The 18,031-nt window shown below is 48.0% G+C and overlaps 1 protein-coding gene across 1 annotated transcript; it reads left to right on the top strand.

Annotated features, from left to right (window-relative positions):
• Window positions 1-16,359: 16,359 nt before the first annotated feature.
• On the top strand, window positions 16,360-17,667 carry LOC119309126. Its single transcript, XM_037585195.1, has 2 exons — window positions 16,360-16,628; window positions 16,683-17,667. Exons 1-2 carry the CDS (start codon window positions 16,360-16,362, stop codon window positions 17,665-17,667), a joined length of 1,254 nt encoding a protein of 417 aa, XP_037441092.1.
• The last annotated feature ends 364 nt before the right edge of the window (window positions 17,668-18,031 follow it).

Genomic DNA, 18,031 nt, shown 5'->3' with positions numbered 1-18,031 from the left:
TTCATTGAGAGTTCCCCTGTGTCGTTGCGATCAGGAAGGATGCCTCTTCCCGTCTTCAAAGACGGTACCATTGCCAAAGGAGCTTTGGCCACCGGCCAAACTATCCGGCTAGGTGGTTTTCTTATGACCTCCTGTTCGGCCGCTGCTCCGACAATGACCTCTCGGGTCATCAAAAGCGATCTTCAGGTCAACTTGGAACTCACTGAGCAGCTAGATCCGGTGGAGCTCTCCTCTGTAAACGAGCTCTTGGATCGCATCGCCGCCCTGGGAGTCGCTATAGACTACGATCAGATTGGGCTTAAAACCGATCAGAGAGAGATCAACTCTCCCCATGCTACCCACCACGTTGTTGTGGTAGAGGAACAGTGCGGCGACTCTTCTTCTATATTAAAGACCAGTTATGTCCGGATCCCTGATCCCTCCATGCCGGATTCCCGCGGAGGGACAGACGTCAATCAAGTACTGAACCTAAAGTCAGGCAGCGAACCGGATTCGTTGGACAACATCCAGCAATCTAAGCTTTCAAATTCGGAAACTTTTCAGCCTTTGAGCCTCAGATTGGGCGGGGTTCCGACTTTAATTCCACTCGCCCACCCGAACACAAACGATCTATCTCAAATCCGGCAAGAGCCCGCTGAAACAGTGCATCATTACTGGGCCAGATTCCTCATGGTTATGGACAGGATAAAGGACTGCCGTGAGGAAAGCGCAATCTCAATTTTCTGCAACAATTGCACGGACAAGGGAATCATGAACGCCATAAGTCGTCGTGAAATTACACGCTTCGCCGACCTGGCGTCTATAGTAGAAAGTACTGTGCGATGGAGAGTGCCTGGAAAACCGAAACCAAGTTTTGGGACAATCCGGCTCCGAACACAACCCTAGTCCGAAATAAAAGGGTGCATCATGCTCAGGCACCTGGGACAAAAAGCAAAAAGCAAAAAAAACCTAAAGGGCACGGAACCGTACTGGAGGGATGGCTCAGCGGACCCTGTAAAATCCATAGTACAGAGGGCGCCACTCCAACACATAGCCTTCGAGCATGTTGGATACTACGGCAGGTGGCCAAAAGTGGCGAAGAGCTTCTAGCCCAGAGAACCAGCCCAACAGTACCAGTACGGTATTAACAGTCTTCGAGACTTTTGCATCAAATAATATGCAGAAACGAACACTCCGCAGCCTTGCCGAAGTCTACCAAGTAGCAACAATAAATCCATGGAGTGACACGGCTATCACCTTCAACGCCAGCGACGAACCTAAATTCCGAACAGCCCGAGCACCAGCCGCATTGGTCCTCAATCCAATAGTGGACGACTTTTGTCTTACCAAGGTACTCATGGATGGCGGCAGCGGATTAAACCTCATCTACGAGGAAACCCTTCGAAAAATGGAAATAGACTGGAGTCGCATTGAGCGAAGCAGCACAACCTTTAGAGGAATAATCTCTAGTCGGGAAGCACGCTGCACAGGAAAAAATACACTGGATGTGGTGTTCGGCTCGCCGGACAATTACAGGTCCGAAGAGGTCACGTTCCAAGTGGCCCCGTTCAACAGCGGATATCACGCTTTATTAGGGCGAGAGGCATTCACAATTTTTCAAGCTATACCCCATTACGGGTACATGAAGCTTAAAATGCCCGGGCCCAATGGAATCATCACTCTTGCCAGTGATCCGGACATAGCACTCCGCGCCGAAAATAAGACAGCCGCACTAGCCCTAGAGGCATTATCCGAAGCCCTAGCGGCAGAGGAACTCACTGCGTTGCACTCCACGGTGAACAGGGACGATGTGATACTCGATAAGAGATCCAAGTCCACCTCTTTTAAACCAGCAGACGAAATAGTCAAATTCCAAGTCCATCCAACGGACCCCACAAAGACGGCCTCCATTGGGGCACAATTAAACCCTGATGTAGACGCCGCACTATGAAAATTCCTTTGGGAAAATTGGGACATCTTTGCCTGGCACCCTTCAGATATGCCAGGAATCCCACGCAGGTTGGCAGAACACAGCCTAAACATCCTAAAAGGATTCAAGCCAGTCAAACAGGCTCTCCGGCGATTTTCCAAACCCAAAAGACAGGCAATGGGAGAGGAGCTAGCCAAACTATTAGAAGCCGGATTCATCAGAGACATAAAACATCCGGACTGGCTAGCAAACCTGGTAATGGTACCAAAAAAGGACAAATCCTGGCGCCTGTGTGTCCATTTTAAAGACCTTAACAAGGCTTGTCCAAAGGATCCTTTCCCCCTTCCCCGCATCGATCAAATCATCGATGCTACCGCAGGGCACGATTCATTGTGCTTCCTCAACGCATACTTCGGGTACCATCAAATCAAGATGGCGGAGACAGATCAAGCCACAACGGCATTCATTACTCCATACGGACCATTCTGCTTCAACACAATGCCCTTCGAGCTCAAAAACGCCGGCGCAACATACCAACGCATGATTCAGACATGTCTGGCAACCCAGATCGGCAAAACAGTGGAGGCATACGTAGACGATGTGGTCGTCAAGACCAAACACGTCGAAACTCTAGTAGACGATTTGAGGCTCACATTCGACAACCTCCGAGCATATGACATTAAGCTCAACCCGGAAAAAAGCATTTTCGGCGTACCAGCCGGAAAGCTCTTGGGCTTCATTGTATCCGGTAGAGGAATTGAAGCAAACCCAGCCAAGATCCAAGCTTTGTCACAGTTGGATATCCCAAAATACCTCAAAGAAATATAAAAACTGACTGGATGCATGGCGGCTCTAAGCTGCTTCATCTCCCGCTTGGGAGAAAAGGCATTGCCCCTTTATCGCCTCCTCCGGCGCACCGAACACTTCGAATGGACGGATGCTGCCACGGCCGGACTCGAAGAAATAAAGGCCGCATTGGCAACAAATCCGGTCCTGGCCGCGCCCAACTTGGACGAACCAATGTTATTATATATCGCGGCAACACATCAAGTTGTAAGCGCGGTGCTCGTCGTCGAACGAGAAACAGAAGGACACAAATTCCCTCTTCAAAAACCAGTGTACTACGTATCCACTGTCTTAACTCCATGCAAGTCCTGGTATCCACATTATCAAAAGATAGCGTACGCGGTGTTCATGGCATCCCGGAAGCTGCGACACTACTTTCAAGAGTGTTCGATAATAGTGGCCTCCGAAGTGCCTCTCAACGACATCATAAACAACCGTGACGCAACGGGCAGGATTGCAAAATGGGCCATTGAGCTCCTACCATTCGATATAACCTACAAACCATGGCGAGCTATAAAGTCGCAAGTTTTTGCCGACTTCATCGCTGAATGGACCGAAGCCGAACTCCCTAAAGAGTACGGCGCATACTCCAAGTGGATCATGCATTTCGACGGCTCCAAAATGTTGTCCGGCTTGGGGGCTGGCATCGTCTTGATGTCCCCAACCGGAGACACAGTCCAATACGTACTTCAGATAATGTACACGGACTCCAACAATGCAGCCAAATACGAGGCCCTTCTACATGGTCTCCGGATGGCAATCTCCATGGGCATTCAACGCCTAGAGGTCCGCGGGGATTCAAACCTCGCAATATCCCAAGTAAATGGAGACTTTGACGCCAAGGATCCGAAAATGGCAGCCTACCGTAACATCGTCTTAAAAATGTCAGCTCGGTTCGAAGGACTCGAATTCCACCATGTAGCCCGGGATAATAACCAGGCGGCCGACGTGTTGGCACGCATCGGCGCAAAGCGCGACGCCGTTCCTCCAAACATCTTCCTGGAGCGGCTTTTTAAGCCATCCGTATTATGGGAAGAGGAGTCCGGAAACAACAACCCGGAACCAACTGCACCGACCAACACTGAACATTCTAACACAATCGGTGGCTCAGCCAACGAAATAACACCTTCACCCCACGAAATAATGCCAGTCATTGCCCCGTGGACGGAACCATTCCTAGCCTACTTAATTAGGCAGGAACTTCCCGAAGACCAAAATGAGGCCCGCTGCATAGTACGGTGATCTAAAGCCTACAAGGTACATGAGGGAGAGCTTTATAAGAAAAGCACAACCGGAGTCCTTCAAAGGTGCATCTCCGAAGAGGAAGGGCGAAATCTTCTGGCTGAAATTCACGCCGGACTCGGCGGGCACCATGCCGCAGCCCGGGCCCTAGTAGGCAAGGCCTTCCGTACAGGATTTTATTGGCCGACGGCCCGGGCGGATGCTCGGGACTTAGTCCAACGATGCGTCGGTTGCCAGCTCTTTGCTAATCAAAGCCACATGCCACCCACCGCCCTCAAAACTATACCCATCACTTGGCCGTTCGCGGTCTGGGGGCTTGACATGGTTGGACCCCTTAAAGGGGGAACCCACAAGCAAAAATACCTTTTGGTCATGGTGGCCAAATTCACCAAATGGATAGAGGCCAAGCCAGTTAAAACGGCCGAATCCGGACCTGTGATAGACTTCATATCTGGGGTAGTACACCGTTATGGCGTCCCCCATAGCATCATCACTCATAACGGCATGAACTTCATGGCCGACGAGGTTAAACTCTGGTGCAAAAATATGGGCATCAAGCTCGACTATGCTTCAGTCTATCACCCTCAAACTAACGGTCAAGTCGAACGAGAAAATGGTCTAATCATGAGCGGCATCAAACCCCGATTAGTGCGGTCCCCACGGAATCTAACACGCACTGGGTGGAGGAGCTCGACTCCGTACTCTGGGGGCTGCGGACCACGCCAAACCGCACTACCGGATTCACCCCATTTTTTATGGTGTACGGCGCAGAGGCAGTTTTGCCCTGCGATATAATTCATGACTCACCTCGCGTGCGCATGTACGAAGAAAGAGAAGCCGAGTTGGATCGGCAAGACAGTTTGGACGCCCTAGAAGAGTAACGCGACGTGGCAAAAGCTCGTTCCGCATTCTATCAACAGCAGGCTCGAAGATATCAAAGTAGAGAAGTACGGGCCAAAACATACAATGTTGGCGAACTAGTTCTACGCCTGCCGGACAAGAAAAAGGACAAACTTAAGCCCAAATGGGAAGGTCCCTTCATCATCGACCAAGTCCTGACCGGCGGAGCGTACCGTCTGCGAAATGCATCGAACAACCGACTCGAGTCGAACCCATGGAACGCAGCCCGCCTCCGACGATTCTACGCCTAGCGCCGGACTCAGGGTTCGTCTCCTTCCTCCGTCCACATTTTACACTTTAGCTGTCTTTTGTTTCTCTCTTTCTTCCTCCCTTTTTCGTAAAGCCTTCGAGGGATGATCTGCGCATTGTTCGCACACACTTGACGTGCGGCTCGCACTCATTATACCTGGGGGCTTCTTTAACAGAAGCTTATTTATACGGGCTTCATGCCCACCACATGTGTCACACTTCCTCATGTACCTTTTATTCACCATTATATGCATCGATATGACTTAAGTTTTGGCCAAGCTGGGTTGCCTGGCTCCTGTGCTTGCCCCTACATTCCCGATTGTTCGGCTAGGAGGTAAAGGGAGAACCTCTGCGATTGTTACTGCCAGGTCAGCCGGATGTGTACCTCAGACTGGGTGAAGCCGAAAGCTAGCGTTCTTAAGGGAATATTCGGTCGGTGACTTGAAAGATGATTTCTTACTTATTTATTTATCTGCCCCCAGATGCTTTTCTGCTCTTTTCGCAGTCCGGACATGCACTTTAGGGCATGCCTCCCAGGGAAAGGAACACCTAACGGAACTATTCTCCCTGGAAGATGTTTCTTACTAACCATGTAATATAACATAACTAGTTGGGCACTTGTCTGATAAAGCACTAATGACCCCTACGCCTGGTCTTCATGCATGCCCCGGTTTTTACATAACCATGAGGGTATTAGGACACACTCCGGACTCTAGGGTCCCGAGGTTGAAGCGAAAAGGTCCGCAAAGACAAACGATCTACAATCCGGCTAGAAGGCATTTTACATGTCATTTTAGACTACATCGTCAAATTGACTGATTGTATTCCTCTTCAATCCCATCTAACTGGCTGTCTAGCTTACAGTCCCGTTGGGAATACTTAGCGGCCAACTCTACTTGGCCGTACATTAAGATCACAGGGATCTCCTTCCCATCGGGCCCCACAGGTCCGACCTCAGACATGTGGTTTGGATCAGCCTTCGTGTACCGCATCTTCACCATGGCCCAGGCCTCCCGGGCGCCTTGACGGCAGGCCGATATCTTCCATAGACGGAAGTGTTGCCGTGCTCCCTGAAGCTTCTCCGCAAGCCCTCCAAGACCCTCGGGTAGGGAGACGGACGGCCATAAGGCCTGGGAGACGCTGCTCATCGCCTGCCGAACACGTTCGTGCAGTTGCAGCAGCTCGGGAAGCAGATCACCCGCTGAACCGGGCATTTCCTCCGCAGGACGACCTGTGAGAACACCTACAGACACATTTCTGTCAATCGACTCCCTCGCCGAACTTTTCTTTTCAAAAGAGTTTGCTCAAGCACTTACTGTAAATGCCGCGACGAAGCCGCTGATTCTCCTTCACGGAGCCAGACAACTGGGCCCGAACACCTTTTAGTTCTTCGCCCAGCTGGGTGTTGGCATCTTGGAGTTTGTTCCTCTCCTGCTACACCTTCATAAGCACCCTCTCGCTGACCTTCAGCTGGCGCAGTAGCTGTTGCTTGTCCGGATCAAGTCCGGCACCATCTGCAATATTATTGTCAAACTTATACGCACGCCGCACTTCATAAACTACTTATCTTTTCGAAGTATGTATTACCAGAGGGGGTCTCTGTGGCTCCCCCTGCAGCGGCTAGTGCGGCCTCAAGTTGGGCCTTGCACCCTTGAAGCTCCTGGGACAGGTGGGCATTCTTCTCCGTAAGATCCTACATGACAAATGATCCTTAAATCAGTTATTCTAACTATTTTAAGTCTCGGGGGCTACTGGCATATATAACTACTAAAATTCCTCACCCGTATGTCTTTCACATACTGCTCCGTGGCTCTGGTTAGGCCATCTCGAGCGGCACGGAGGTGCGCGTCTCCCGTGTTAAAGGCATTCAATGCCTCCGGGGAGAAACACGCATCACGAAGAACTGTCCGGCGGCGCCTATGATTCATGGTGCTCTCCACCTCAGACCTGGTGGCGGATAGCCTGTCGGCATCCTCCGTTGGAGGAGCATCCGGCTCATGCCTTATGTTCGCCTCCCCTTCCGGACCAGGCATTGGAGCCTGGCTGGCGGAGGCTTGATTGGCAACCTCTCCGGACACAGTCCGGCGAGCACTCTTTCTCCTGGAAAAATCATGAGCGTTAATACACCTCCTAGGAATCTTTCCTTTAAATACGGTGGTGCGTCATACCGTTGCAGCGACGTTTCGATTCACGCCGCACTCCTCTTCCGCCTGCTGGGTCAAACTGACCCTTGTTGGTCAGCCGCCGCGGGTTCGGCTTCCTGCCCTGAAGGCACCTCCTGCGGAGCACCGTTGGTATACGGTTGTCAGAAATAAGCATGGATGAGAATGATGTCCGGACTCCGGTCATAGTTACCTGGGAGGCCAAAGATAAACCGGGGTAGTCGACCATAATGGCCACCAAAGCATTGTCCATGCTAAGTTGGTGGAATACCCCATCGATCAGCTCCACCTTTATGTCGGGATCCTCTTCGGAGGCCGGATCAAGGGATCATCCTGGATCCTCGGGCTGTGGAGTCGGGCTGAGTATGCCCTCTACGTCCCGACGCAGTTCCTGCGTCGATGTCGCAAAGTGAGACACTTAACTTTGGGGATATGGATCGGATAGATAAAACATCCGCTTACCTAGCTCCGAGGGTTATTCATGGAGAATCCATTCAATGGACTCGCACGGAGGAAGTCCTCCTTCTCCCCCTTGTACAAGCCGGACAGGATCTTCACCAGATCGACAACCGATCCCGGCCCCTTGCGGCCATGACGGGTAGCGTCATCCTCCCTGTTGAAATCCCACATGGGGTGGCCCCTATATTGGAGCGGCTGCACCCCCCGCATGCTACACGTGGCCATGACTCCAATCATGGTCAATCCGGAATGAGCCGGTAACCTTATCCGGCCCATCAGATATTGGACGCCCCTATCATTCTCCCGTTGAGGGCTCCGCGGGCGCCAGCTCAGGCGTTTCTTCAGAGGAGCGTTGCTGAACTCCGGGAGGCCGATCCGAACTGGTTCCGGCAGTGGGGCGTCTTCCATATAAAACCATTCTGAAGGCCAGTATTCGGACGCCTTCTTCGGGGTTCCAGATAGATATCCGGTCCCGGCGATGCGCCATATTTCGGCTCCGCCCACTTGATATATCGACCCCTCGTGAGAACGGGGTACGAGGCAAAACAATCTCTTCCACAGCGTGAAATGGGCCTCGATGCCCAAGAACAGCTCGCAAAGGGCTACAAATCCCGTGATGTGCAAGATGGAGGCAGGTGTGAGGTGGTGAAGCTGGATTCCATAGAACTCCAGGAGCCCCCGGAGAAACTGATGTATGGGAAATCCGAGTCCCCTTATTAGATAAGGGAAGAAGCATACCCGCTCTCCTTTGGAGGGATTGGGGACACTCTCCGCCTGCTTCCCACCCTTGTAGGTGGCCAGTCCGGCTCGAACCGGAACCATGAAGGCTGGGGGAAGGTATCCCTCTGCTTGGAGCGTCACTAGATCGCTATGCGGGACTGAGCATCTCCTCCAATCTCTGGGCTGAGGGCTGGGAGCGCGAGAGGAGGAGCCGCGTCGACTGTCTATGATGGAGTGGATTTTTTTCAGAGGCGCTTCGATGAGTACTCGCGGAAGGAGGATGGTGTGATTCGGATCTAGATCCTCGCCTCTCTTATAGGCAGCTTATTCACGCAGCTAGGGGGTAAAACGTAAAAAATACCCTGGCTTTTCGCATTCATACGACTCGTGGAAGAGGGCCATTATTGGACGTGGAAGCCAAGGAGCGCAACATTTATAAGGAAGCCGGACACTATTCGGCAAGCACATGGAATTTGGAGGAGAACCCGCCTTGCAACGCCGAAGACAATATACGCGCCGGACTCATCGTCATTGAAGCCTGGTTCGGGGGCTACTGAGGGAGTCCTGGACTAGGGGGTGTCCGGATAGCCGAACTATCATCATTGGCCGGACTCCAAGACTATGAAGATACAAGATTGAAGACTTCGTCACGTGTCTGATGGGACTTTCCTTGGCGTGGAAGGCAAGCTTGGCAATACGGATATGTAGATCTCCTGCAATTGTAACCGACTCTGTGTAACCCTAGCCCTCTCCGGTGTCTATATAAACCGGAGGGTCTTAGTCCATAGGATGAACAACAATCATACCACAGGCTAGCTTCTAGGGTTTAGCCTCCTTGATCTCGTGGTAGATCCACTCTTGTACTACCCATATCATCAATATCAATCAAGCAGGAGTAGGGTTTTACCTCCATCGAGAGGGCCCGAACCTGGGTAAAAACATCGTGTCCCTTGTCTCCTGTTACCATCCGCCTAGACGCACAGTTCGGGACCCCCTACCCGAGATCCGCCGGTTTTGACACCGACACAAAGGTACATCATGCACAAACTTGATTAACTGAAGGAAGAAATATATACGAAGGTTTTAGATCTGACTTTAATGGGTTGGGCGATTTCAAGCTAAAAAGCAAATATCTAGGTAAATCCTTCAGAATTTGGGTATAACTACTTTAGTTGCTTTATTAGGAGCTTGTGCCATATGGATTGAAACAGCTGATTTTGTTCACAAAGTGCTGATTAAACTGGGCAGGAAGCTTGTCTAACCTGTAGGGATGTGGAGTAGACTCGTTCGTTGTTCAGGTCTTAGTATTGAATTACTAGAGAGAGTAGTTGAGTAGAATCAGGAAGATATATTATTTTTCCACGCCGGTGCCAAGAAATTGTAAGAATATGGTCGAGCATGGGTGACACTTCTAGTAAGATCGTGGATGAGAAGAAAATACATGTCAACTTCCATGATGCCAGTACAGAATGTATATGAGACCATATTCTGAAGATGCAAAGTTTCATATTGCAATAATAACTAACTAAAAACACTTCACAGAAACAATAAGGTACGTAGATTAAGAATTATCTTTGCACTGCAAAAAATATTAAGTGTCTGCATTCTTCATGTCACCATAGTCCTGCTAAGAAGCATACTTCTCTATTGCTGTGAAATTCACATCCATGTAGTATTTTGCGATAACTGATGTAAAGCTTATTCAATATAAAGGTTCACAAAGTTAACACCAAACAAATTTTAAGCATAATCTATCAGTTCACCTCTCAAGTTGAATAAGATCATAGGAAGAGATTCAGGGTATGTTATCTTGTCAGGTCTTATGCTAAAAGTTTTCAACTCTGAGTATGCTTTGCCCATGACTTCATGCTTCAGTACAACCGATCATTCTTGCATGGTTCCTACCATTGTGTCATTAAAAGTTCTCTGCTATTTCTTGAGCTTGCGTTGATTTTTCCCTTGAAGAGGAAAGGGTGATGTAGCAAAGTAGAGATAAGTATTTCCCTCAATCAAGAACCAAGGTATTCCAGTAGGAGACACAAGCAAGTCCCCAATATATGCACCCGCACGAACTAACAAACACTTGCACATAACGCGGAAAAGGGGTTGCAATCCCTTCATGGTCACTTGCAAGAGTGAGATCTAACAAAGATAGATATACAAGATAAGTAAATAACAAAATAAAGTAAATATAAATAAATTGCAGCAAGGTATTTTTGGATTTTTAGTTTTATGGATCTGACAATAGACCCGGGGGCCATAGGTTTCACTAGAGGCTTCTCTCTTGAAGAAAGCATACGGTGGATAAACAAATTACTATTGAGCAATTGATAGACGATATCTAAGGCAATGATCATGAATATAGGCATCACGTCCGTGACAAGTAGATCGACTCCTGCCTGCATCTACTACTATTACTCCACACATCAACCGACTCCTGCCTGCATCTAGAGTATTAAGTTCATAAGAACAGAATAACGCCTTAAGCAAGATGACATGATGTAGAGGGATAAACTCAAACAATATGATATAAACCCCATCTTTTTATCCTTAATGGCAACAATACAATACGTGCCTCGGTGCCCCTTCTGTCACTGGGAGAGGACACCGCAAGATTGAACCCATCACAAAGCACTTCTCCCATTGCAAGAAAAACCAATCTAGTTGGTGAAACCAAATCGATAGGTCTAAGAGAATTACTAAGCTATCTCAATCATGCATAAAAGAGTTCAGAAAAGACTCAAATAATATTCATAGATAATCTGGTCATAAATCCACAATTCATCGGATCTCAACAAAAGCACCGCAAAAGTAGATTACATCGAATAGATCTCCAAGAACAGCGAGGAGAACATTGTATTAAAGATCAAAGTGAGAGAAGAAACATCTAGCTACTAGCTATGGACCCTTAGGTATGTGGTAAACTACTCACGCTTCATTGGAAGGGTGGCAAGGTTGATGTAGAGTAAACCTGGGCAAACGTCGGGCCGGGCCGGGTTTCGGGCCGGGCTTGTAAAAGCCCGACCTTCATTTCTCCAGCCCGAGCCTGGCCCGAAGCCCGAAATACTCCATATTTTCAAGCCCGAGCCCGACCCGAAATCAAGCCCGAAGCCCGAAAGCCCGGCCCGAATGCTGTTTTTTAGTACGCGCATGTGCAAGCCCGGCCCAAAGCCCGAAAGCCCGGTCCAAAATATAGAAAAAATGAAGCCCGAGCCCGGCCCGAACTATCTTTCGGGCTGCAAAACAAAGCTCGAGCCCGGCCCGAATGTCATGCCCGGCCTGGCCCGGCCGGGTTTTTCGGGCCGGGCTCGGGCCGGGCTGCCCATGCCCGGGTTTAATGTAGAGGTCCTCCGTGATTAAATCCTCCTCCGGCGGAGTGCCAGAAAAGGCCCCAAGATGGCATCTCACGAGAACAGAAGGTTGCGGCGTCGAAAAAGTATTTTTGGTGTGCCCTCTGGTATATAGGGGGAATATTTGGGTATTTATGAACAAGAATTAGTGTTGGAGGGTCTATGGGGGGCACAAGCCTGGGGGCGCGCCCCTAGGGCTTGTGGCTGCCTCGTAGGTCTTATGGCCTCCTCTCCAAGTCTCCTGGGTTTCTTCTGGTCCAAGAAAAATCACCGTAAAGTTTTATTCTGTTTGGACTCCGTTTGATATTTCTTTTCTGTAGAATTCAAAAACAAGGGGAAAAACTGGCACTGGGGGCTCTAGGTTAATAGGTTAGTCCCAAAAATAATATAAAATAGCATAGTAATGCATATAAAACATCCAAAACAGATATATAATAGCATGGAATAATCAAAGTTATAGATACGTTGGAGACGTATCAGTGTCTCATTAATCTTCTCTGCGGCTGGGCTGAAAGTACAGTGAAACATTAGGCAATATACTTCAGTTCATAGGTTAAGACTCAAGAGGATAGGTGATGAGAACCTTACCCTTGCCTTTGGATCAAGATGAGGAGGCTGGCCACGCGGAGAAGTGCACGGCAGGGACCGCAGGTTGAAGTGCCACTGCATGGTGTCTTCGTTAGCGAATCATGGAGGAGGAGAAATGAGACTGGGAATTGGGGCTGAGGGTACCTAGGCAGCGGAGAGCGAAGCTTGAGAGAGCAGTAACCGCCTTCGTCGTTCTTTCCCACCACCACCCACACTCCTCACGGCTCCTCCATGCCTATGCTGTCGTCATGTTTTTCAGCACGCCGTTGTCGTCGCGACGTCGCCTGTCAGAGATGCGTCCGGTGCCGCCGACTCCATTAGGGTTGAAGTGCAGTACTGCTCCTATGCATCTTACTTGCACATCGGCGGCCAAGTCGCGAGCCGATGCCAGAGACAAGAGGTTGGCAGGATTACTTGGGAGGGATGGGTCCGCTCGATTATCCCCTCGTCGATCCTCTCATGGCGCTTCGGCTGGAGCGCGTCTGCTAGATCCCCATGCGCGCCTCGGCTGGATCCGTTCATCCTCTGACTGCGCCATGATGATGGTGGCGGTGGCGCATGTGTCGTGGGTGAGAGAGAGGAGAGATGAGGGTGGGAACTGAAGGTGAGGGACGAGAGGTCAGCGTGGAATCGAAGGAAACGAACAACCACTGTTCATCCAGGATCGGATGGCACATAGTAAAAAACTACGAGAGGGCCTGGATTTGGTTTCCGGAGTAGCTGTCAATAGAACAGTTGGCCCAGGAGTTGCCCATGCGCGGGAGGAGGTTTATCAGACGGCAAGGAATGGTTAAGACACGGAATCCAACGGCAGGGAGTGTGGATGCATGAGAGGGCTTGGTTTAGGCTCAATTTTACTGTTCTTAATGAACGAATTGACTATCTCCAAGGTTAAATCTATGATCTTCAAAACCAAAATTTTGAGTACGAAGCAAGGTTCATAAGGTATGAGTTTAGCTCAAGTTTCAGGACTCCGGAGACTCGGTCATCCTTTTATGATGGAGTACATATGACATGGAAGCCAGAGGACAAGCCCACCACTTCATCACCCCTATCATCACCGAAAAAACAAACTTGAGTACACGGGTATGGGCACTCCCCTTGGCTTGTGCCAAGCTTGGGGGAGGTGCCTCGATATCGTATAACCATCACTTTTATTGTCTTTACCTATTCTAGTTTGATCTTTAGATATTTCACGATTGAGTCAAATAGAAGTTTAATACGATCTATTTTCGAGTGCTAGTTTCGTGATCTATCCATCTATGTAATCGAGTTGAGAGTTATATAATAAAGTGTAGTTTGAGTATTTTCTTCTTTAATTTTATGTTTCAATCCTGGCAATGAAAATAATGAAAAAGATTGTATGCTAATCTTATGGAAAGTAACTGCATTACATAAAGAAAAGTATAAGTGGTAAAATTTATTGAAAGTTAATAAACATAGTATTGGTCAATGATGCAATTCATGAAAGAATTAAGAAGGGAAGAGAAGATTTACATGCAAATACACTATCTTTGACATCTTTTATGATTGTGAGCCCCCATTAAGTATTTTCTGTCAAATTTTTGACGTTGGACAAGGAAGACAACGTAATGAATTATGCTTGCTTATATTCACATAGAAGTTATATTATCGTAGATCCTCCAACATGTGGTGCTTGCCCAATATCTTTGCTAGCCAAAAATCCACACCAAGTAGAGATACTACTTGTACATCCAAAAACCATAAACCAAGTTTCATGTCATGAGAGTCCACTATACCTACCAATGGATTGAATAATATCCTTCAAGTAAGTTGTCATCGGTGCATAAACAATGAAAATTGCTCTTAAATATGTATGATCTTTTATTGTAAGGGAAGATAAGCTTAGTATGATCTTGTGATGGTAAAGAAATAAAAGCGATGAACTGCATAATAAAGGTTGCTATCACAAGGGGCAATATAAAGTGATGTTCCTTTGCATTAAGAGCTTGCGCATCCAAAAACAAAAAGTGCATGACAACCTCTGCTTCCCTCTGTGAAGGGCATATCGTTTACTTTTATGATTTACTTTTATGAAAGAGTCAATAGTGTTCTCCTCTATTCCTTTTTTATTTTTCTCTTTTGCAAGCATCATGTGATGGGGAAAGATCTACGCATATATATCTAGTTGGATATGAGTGATCATGATTTATTATTGTTGACATTACCCATGAGGTGAATAAGTTGGGAGGCAAAATTATAATCCCCTATCTTTCTATATGTCGTGGTTGAAAGTTTTTGCTCCATATATATGTTGTGATTGTTAACAATCATAGAAGACTAAATGATGGTTGAGTATGTGGACTTGCTAAAAAGCTCCTACATGAGACCCTTCCTAAAAATATGATGAATTGTAATTGCATTGTTGACTGAGAATATAGTTTGTTAGTTTTCAAGAAAACTTGTGCCCTATACTTCATTCTTGTGATGAATTGTTACTTGCTCATGAAAAGTTTTATGATAATGTTTATTGCTGCTATAATAATGATCATGATGCTACTATATCTGTATTTTGTTTTTATCGACACCTCTCTCTCTAAACATGTGGTCATGATTATCGATATCGGCTTTCGCTTGAGGACAAACAAGGTCTAATCTTGGGGGAGTTGATACGTCCATTTTGCATCATGTTTTCCTACTGTTATTTATAGTGTTTTAATTAATATAACACTTTGTGGAGCAATTCTAATGCTTTTTCTCTCTTAATATGCAAGATTTACATCAAGAGGGACATTACCGGCAGCTGGAAATCTGGACCTGAAAAAGCTATGTCAGTGATACCTATTCTGCACATCTCCAAATGAGCTGAAATTTCACGGAGATTTATTTTGGAATAAATAAGAAGTATTGGAGAAAAGAAATACCGGAGGGGGCCACCCAGGTGCCCACGAGGCACCAGGGCGCACCCTGGTGGCTCGTGGCCACCTCCTTCATCTTCTGGCCCTCTCTCGAAGCTTCAAGGGTCTCTTTTGTCCAGAAAAAAATCTCCAAAAAGTTTCGTGGCATTTGGTATTGATATTTTGAAAAAACCAAAAACATGCAAAAAAAAGTAGCAATTGGCACCGGGCACTAAGTTATTAGGTTAGTCCCAAAAAATGATATATCATTGCTTGTAATCGCATATAAAACATCCAAGATTGATACTCTAATAGCATGGAACAATCAAAAATTATAGATACATTGGAGACGTATTAGGGACCTATGAGAGATAGAGTTGGGGAGCTGGGGCAAAGCTTTTACTATTGAATCATCCCACATGACTCGCAATGAACGACCCACACGGTGAAGATCGAGCGCGTCGGTGGTCCCATGTTGAGCGTTGGCCAAAATTAAAGTGTCCATGCCTCCCTAGTGCTACAGGTAAAAATATTTTAGTTGTTTGTTGGAAGCAAATCTATAATTTCTGGAAAGCATTAATCTTTTGTGCAACCTCCATCCCAAATTAGTTGAATTAGATTTATTCAGATACAGATGTATCTAACACTAGAACCTGTCTGGATACATCTGTATTTAGACAAATCTGAGTTAACTAATTCGGGATTTGGGGGGTATATGTCTATTTCAAGCAATCACGACTTACCAAAAACAACAGAAAAAATAGGAAGCAATCACGACTTACCAAGGAAAACAAAATTTGAGTAATTTAAGTAATTTCTGGAACCATTAATTAAATTTATATTGATTTGGTGGAAGCAAATCATGACTTACCAAAAACAGCAGAAAATACAGTTGTTACCGCAATTTCTGGAAGCAGTTTTCTGCATGCACGTCTCTGTGGCTCATTCGGATGCTTTAAAAGATTTCCATCGTAAGCTAGTGCACACAACTTATCTCTTTCTTTCTTTGCTTGAGCGGAAGCCCCATGTTATTTGTTTAGAAATTCCCCCAACCTCGTCAAAATCCTAGCCCCACCATGCCGCCAGGCCCGAGTTGGGCAGACCTGCTACCGGAGCTTGTCTGCCGCATCGCCGACGGCCTTGACGACCTCAAGTGCTACGCGAGTGCGCGGGGCGCTTGCAGGACATGGCGTCACACGCTCGTGCTACCATCACCGTCGCTGCTCGTTGACCATGGCGACGATCCTTCCAAGCGTTGCACCACCGCTGCCATCAAGCGTCGTACCACCGCGGCCTCAATCCCCGCGCATCGCTCCTTCGAGCTCAACGCCATCCCTTCAGGCAAGCTCTGCCCTGCCGCGCGTCGCTCCTTTAAGCTCGCCACCATCCCGTCGGTCAGGACCTGTCTCGGCTGTTGTAGCGGATGGCTCGCCCTATCCGTCCGCATCGACGATGTTCATAGCCTGCTCAGCCTCTTCCACCCCATCACGGCCGCCGAGATCCTCCTACCCCCGCTTGTCTACGACAGCCGCCTCGTCTCCAAGATTGTCTTCGCGCCCAACCCTGCCACTAATGACTTCATGGCCGCTGTGATCTATGACATCGATAGGGTTGCCTACGTTACCGCAGGGGCTAGGAGGTGGGCCGTCCTCGACCCCATTCGCCTCGCCGTTGGAGACCAGCTCGCCGACCTCCTCTACCATGGAAATGGTAGGGTCTACTGCCTCACTCGGTTTGGAGACGTCCATGTGCTCCTCCTACCGCAGCGCTGCCGCCGGGAACCTATCATCCTCGAGGGGCCCACATCAACATATCCTGCGGTGCATAATAGGCAAATCATCGAGATGCATGGGATAGGACCGGATCTAAATGCGCCGGCCACCATTGAGACGTTGTTCTCGTCTGTGAGAAGCAACCTATCGTTCGATGACGACGCCGGTTTCGCCCCGCCATACAACACAATCTCGGCTTTCACTAGTGTCAAGAACCTGGTGTTCTGTGATGGTAACCTGTACCAAATCTGGAGGAATGCGTCCTGCACGGTTACTTTGCAGCTGCCAGAAGGGGGTCGATGTCGTGTAGCACATGATGAGATATTTGTTCTGAGGTATGACCCCCAGCGCCAACCATGTCGGGACGTTGTGGCCGACTTAGGGGGATATTCAGTGTTTATTGGGAGGAACAATTCAGTGTCGATATATGCGGAAGGCATGCCGGGACTTAAGGGTGATTGTGTGTACTGGATTGGTGGGAGAGGTAGGGATCAGGGCATGGTCTTTGACATGAAGACTGGCAGCTCAACACCTTGCATTCCCCTCGTGGATGGTGTTCTTTTGGGGTCTCCACAAAGCACAATATGCTGGTACTTTCTAAGCGACAAATGAAAGAAGAGTTAACTGGACCCAAGCAAGGGCGCGGGCTGAATCTGGACAAAAGTGATGTGTTGTCAGCCACATAGTGATGAGGATCGCCAACCACCTTGGTGGAAGTGATGCTATATAATAGGTAAAGGGTTTTGTTCGTGTTTTTGTATACTACAATTGAACTTGATATAATTCCTGTGGCACCGTCGGTAAAGGGTTTTGTTCGTATTTTTGTATACTACATTTGAACTTGATTTAATTCCTGTGGCACCATCGGCCTGTCATTTTGATTCACTATTCCCTGCATTTGTAGTAACGTCTCATGCTGATATTTAGGTGGTTGCTCATTCAGTTCATTTTGTTTTAGTTCTCTAACATTCTTTCA

The sequence above is a fragment of the Triticum dicoccoides genome, chromosome 5B (assembly GCF_002162155.2).
Source record: "Triticum dicoccoides isolate Atlit2015 ecotype Zavitan chromosome 5B, WEW_v2.0, whole genome shotgun sequence".
Taxonomy (NCBI): domain Eukaryota; kingdom Viridiplantae; phylum Streptophyta; class Magnoliopsida; order Poales; family Poaceae; genus Triticum; species Triticum dicoccoides.
The sequence above is the reverse complement of the archived record's forward strand: the minus strand, read 5'-3'. Positions and strand labels throughout refer to the sequence as shown.

What these genes read in the sequence shown, in the direction of transcription:
- LOC119309126 (XM_037585195.1), top strand. Translation starts at nt 16,360, where the DNA reads ATGCCGCCAGGCCCGAGTTGGGCAGACCTGCTACCGGAGCTTGTCTGC. An exon ending in AACGCCATCCCTTCAGGCAA is followed by an intron (nt 16,629 to 16,682) that starts GCTCTGCCCTGC and finishes CCCGTCGGTCAG; the next exon opens with GACCTGTCTCGGCTGTTGTA.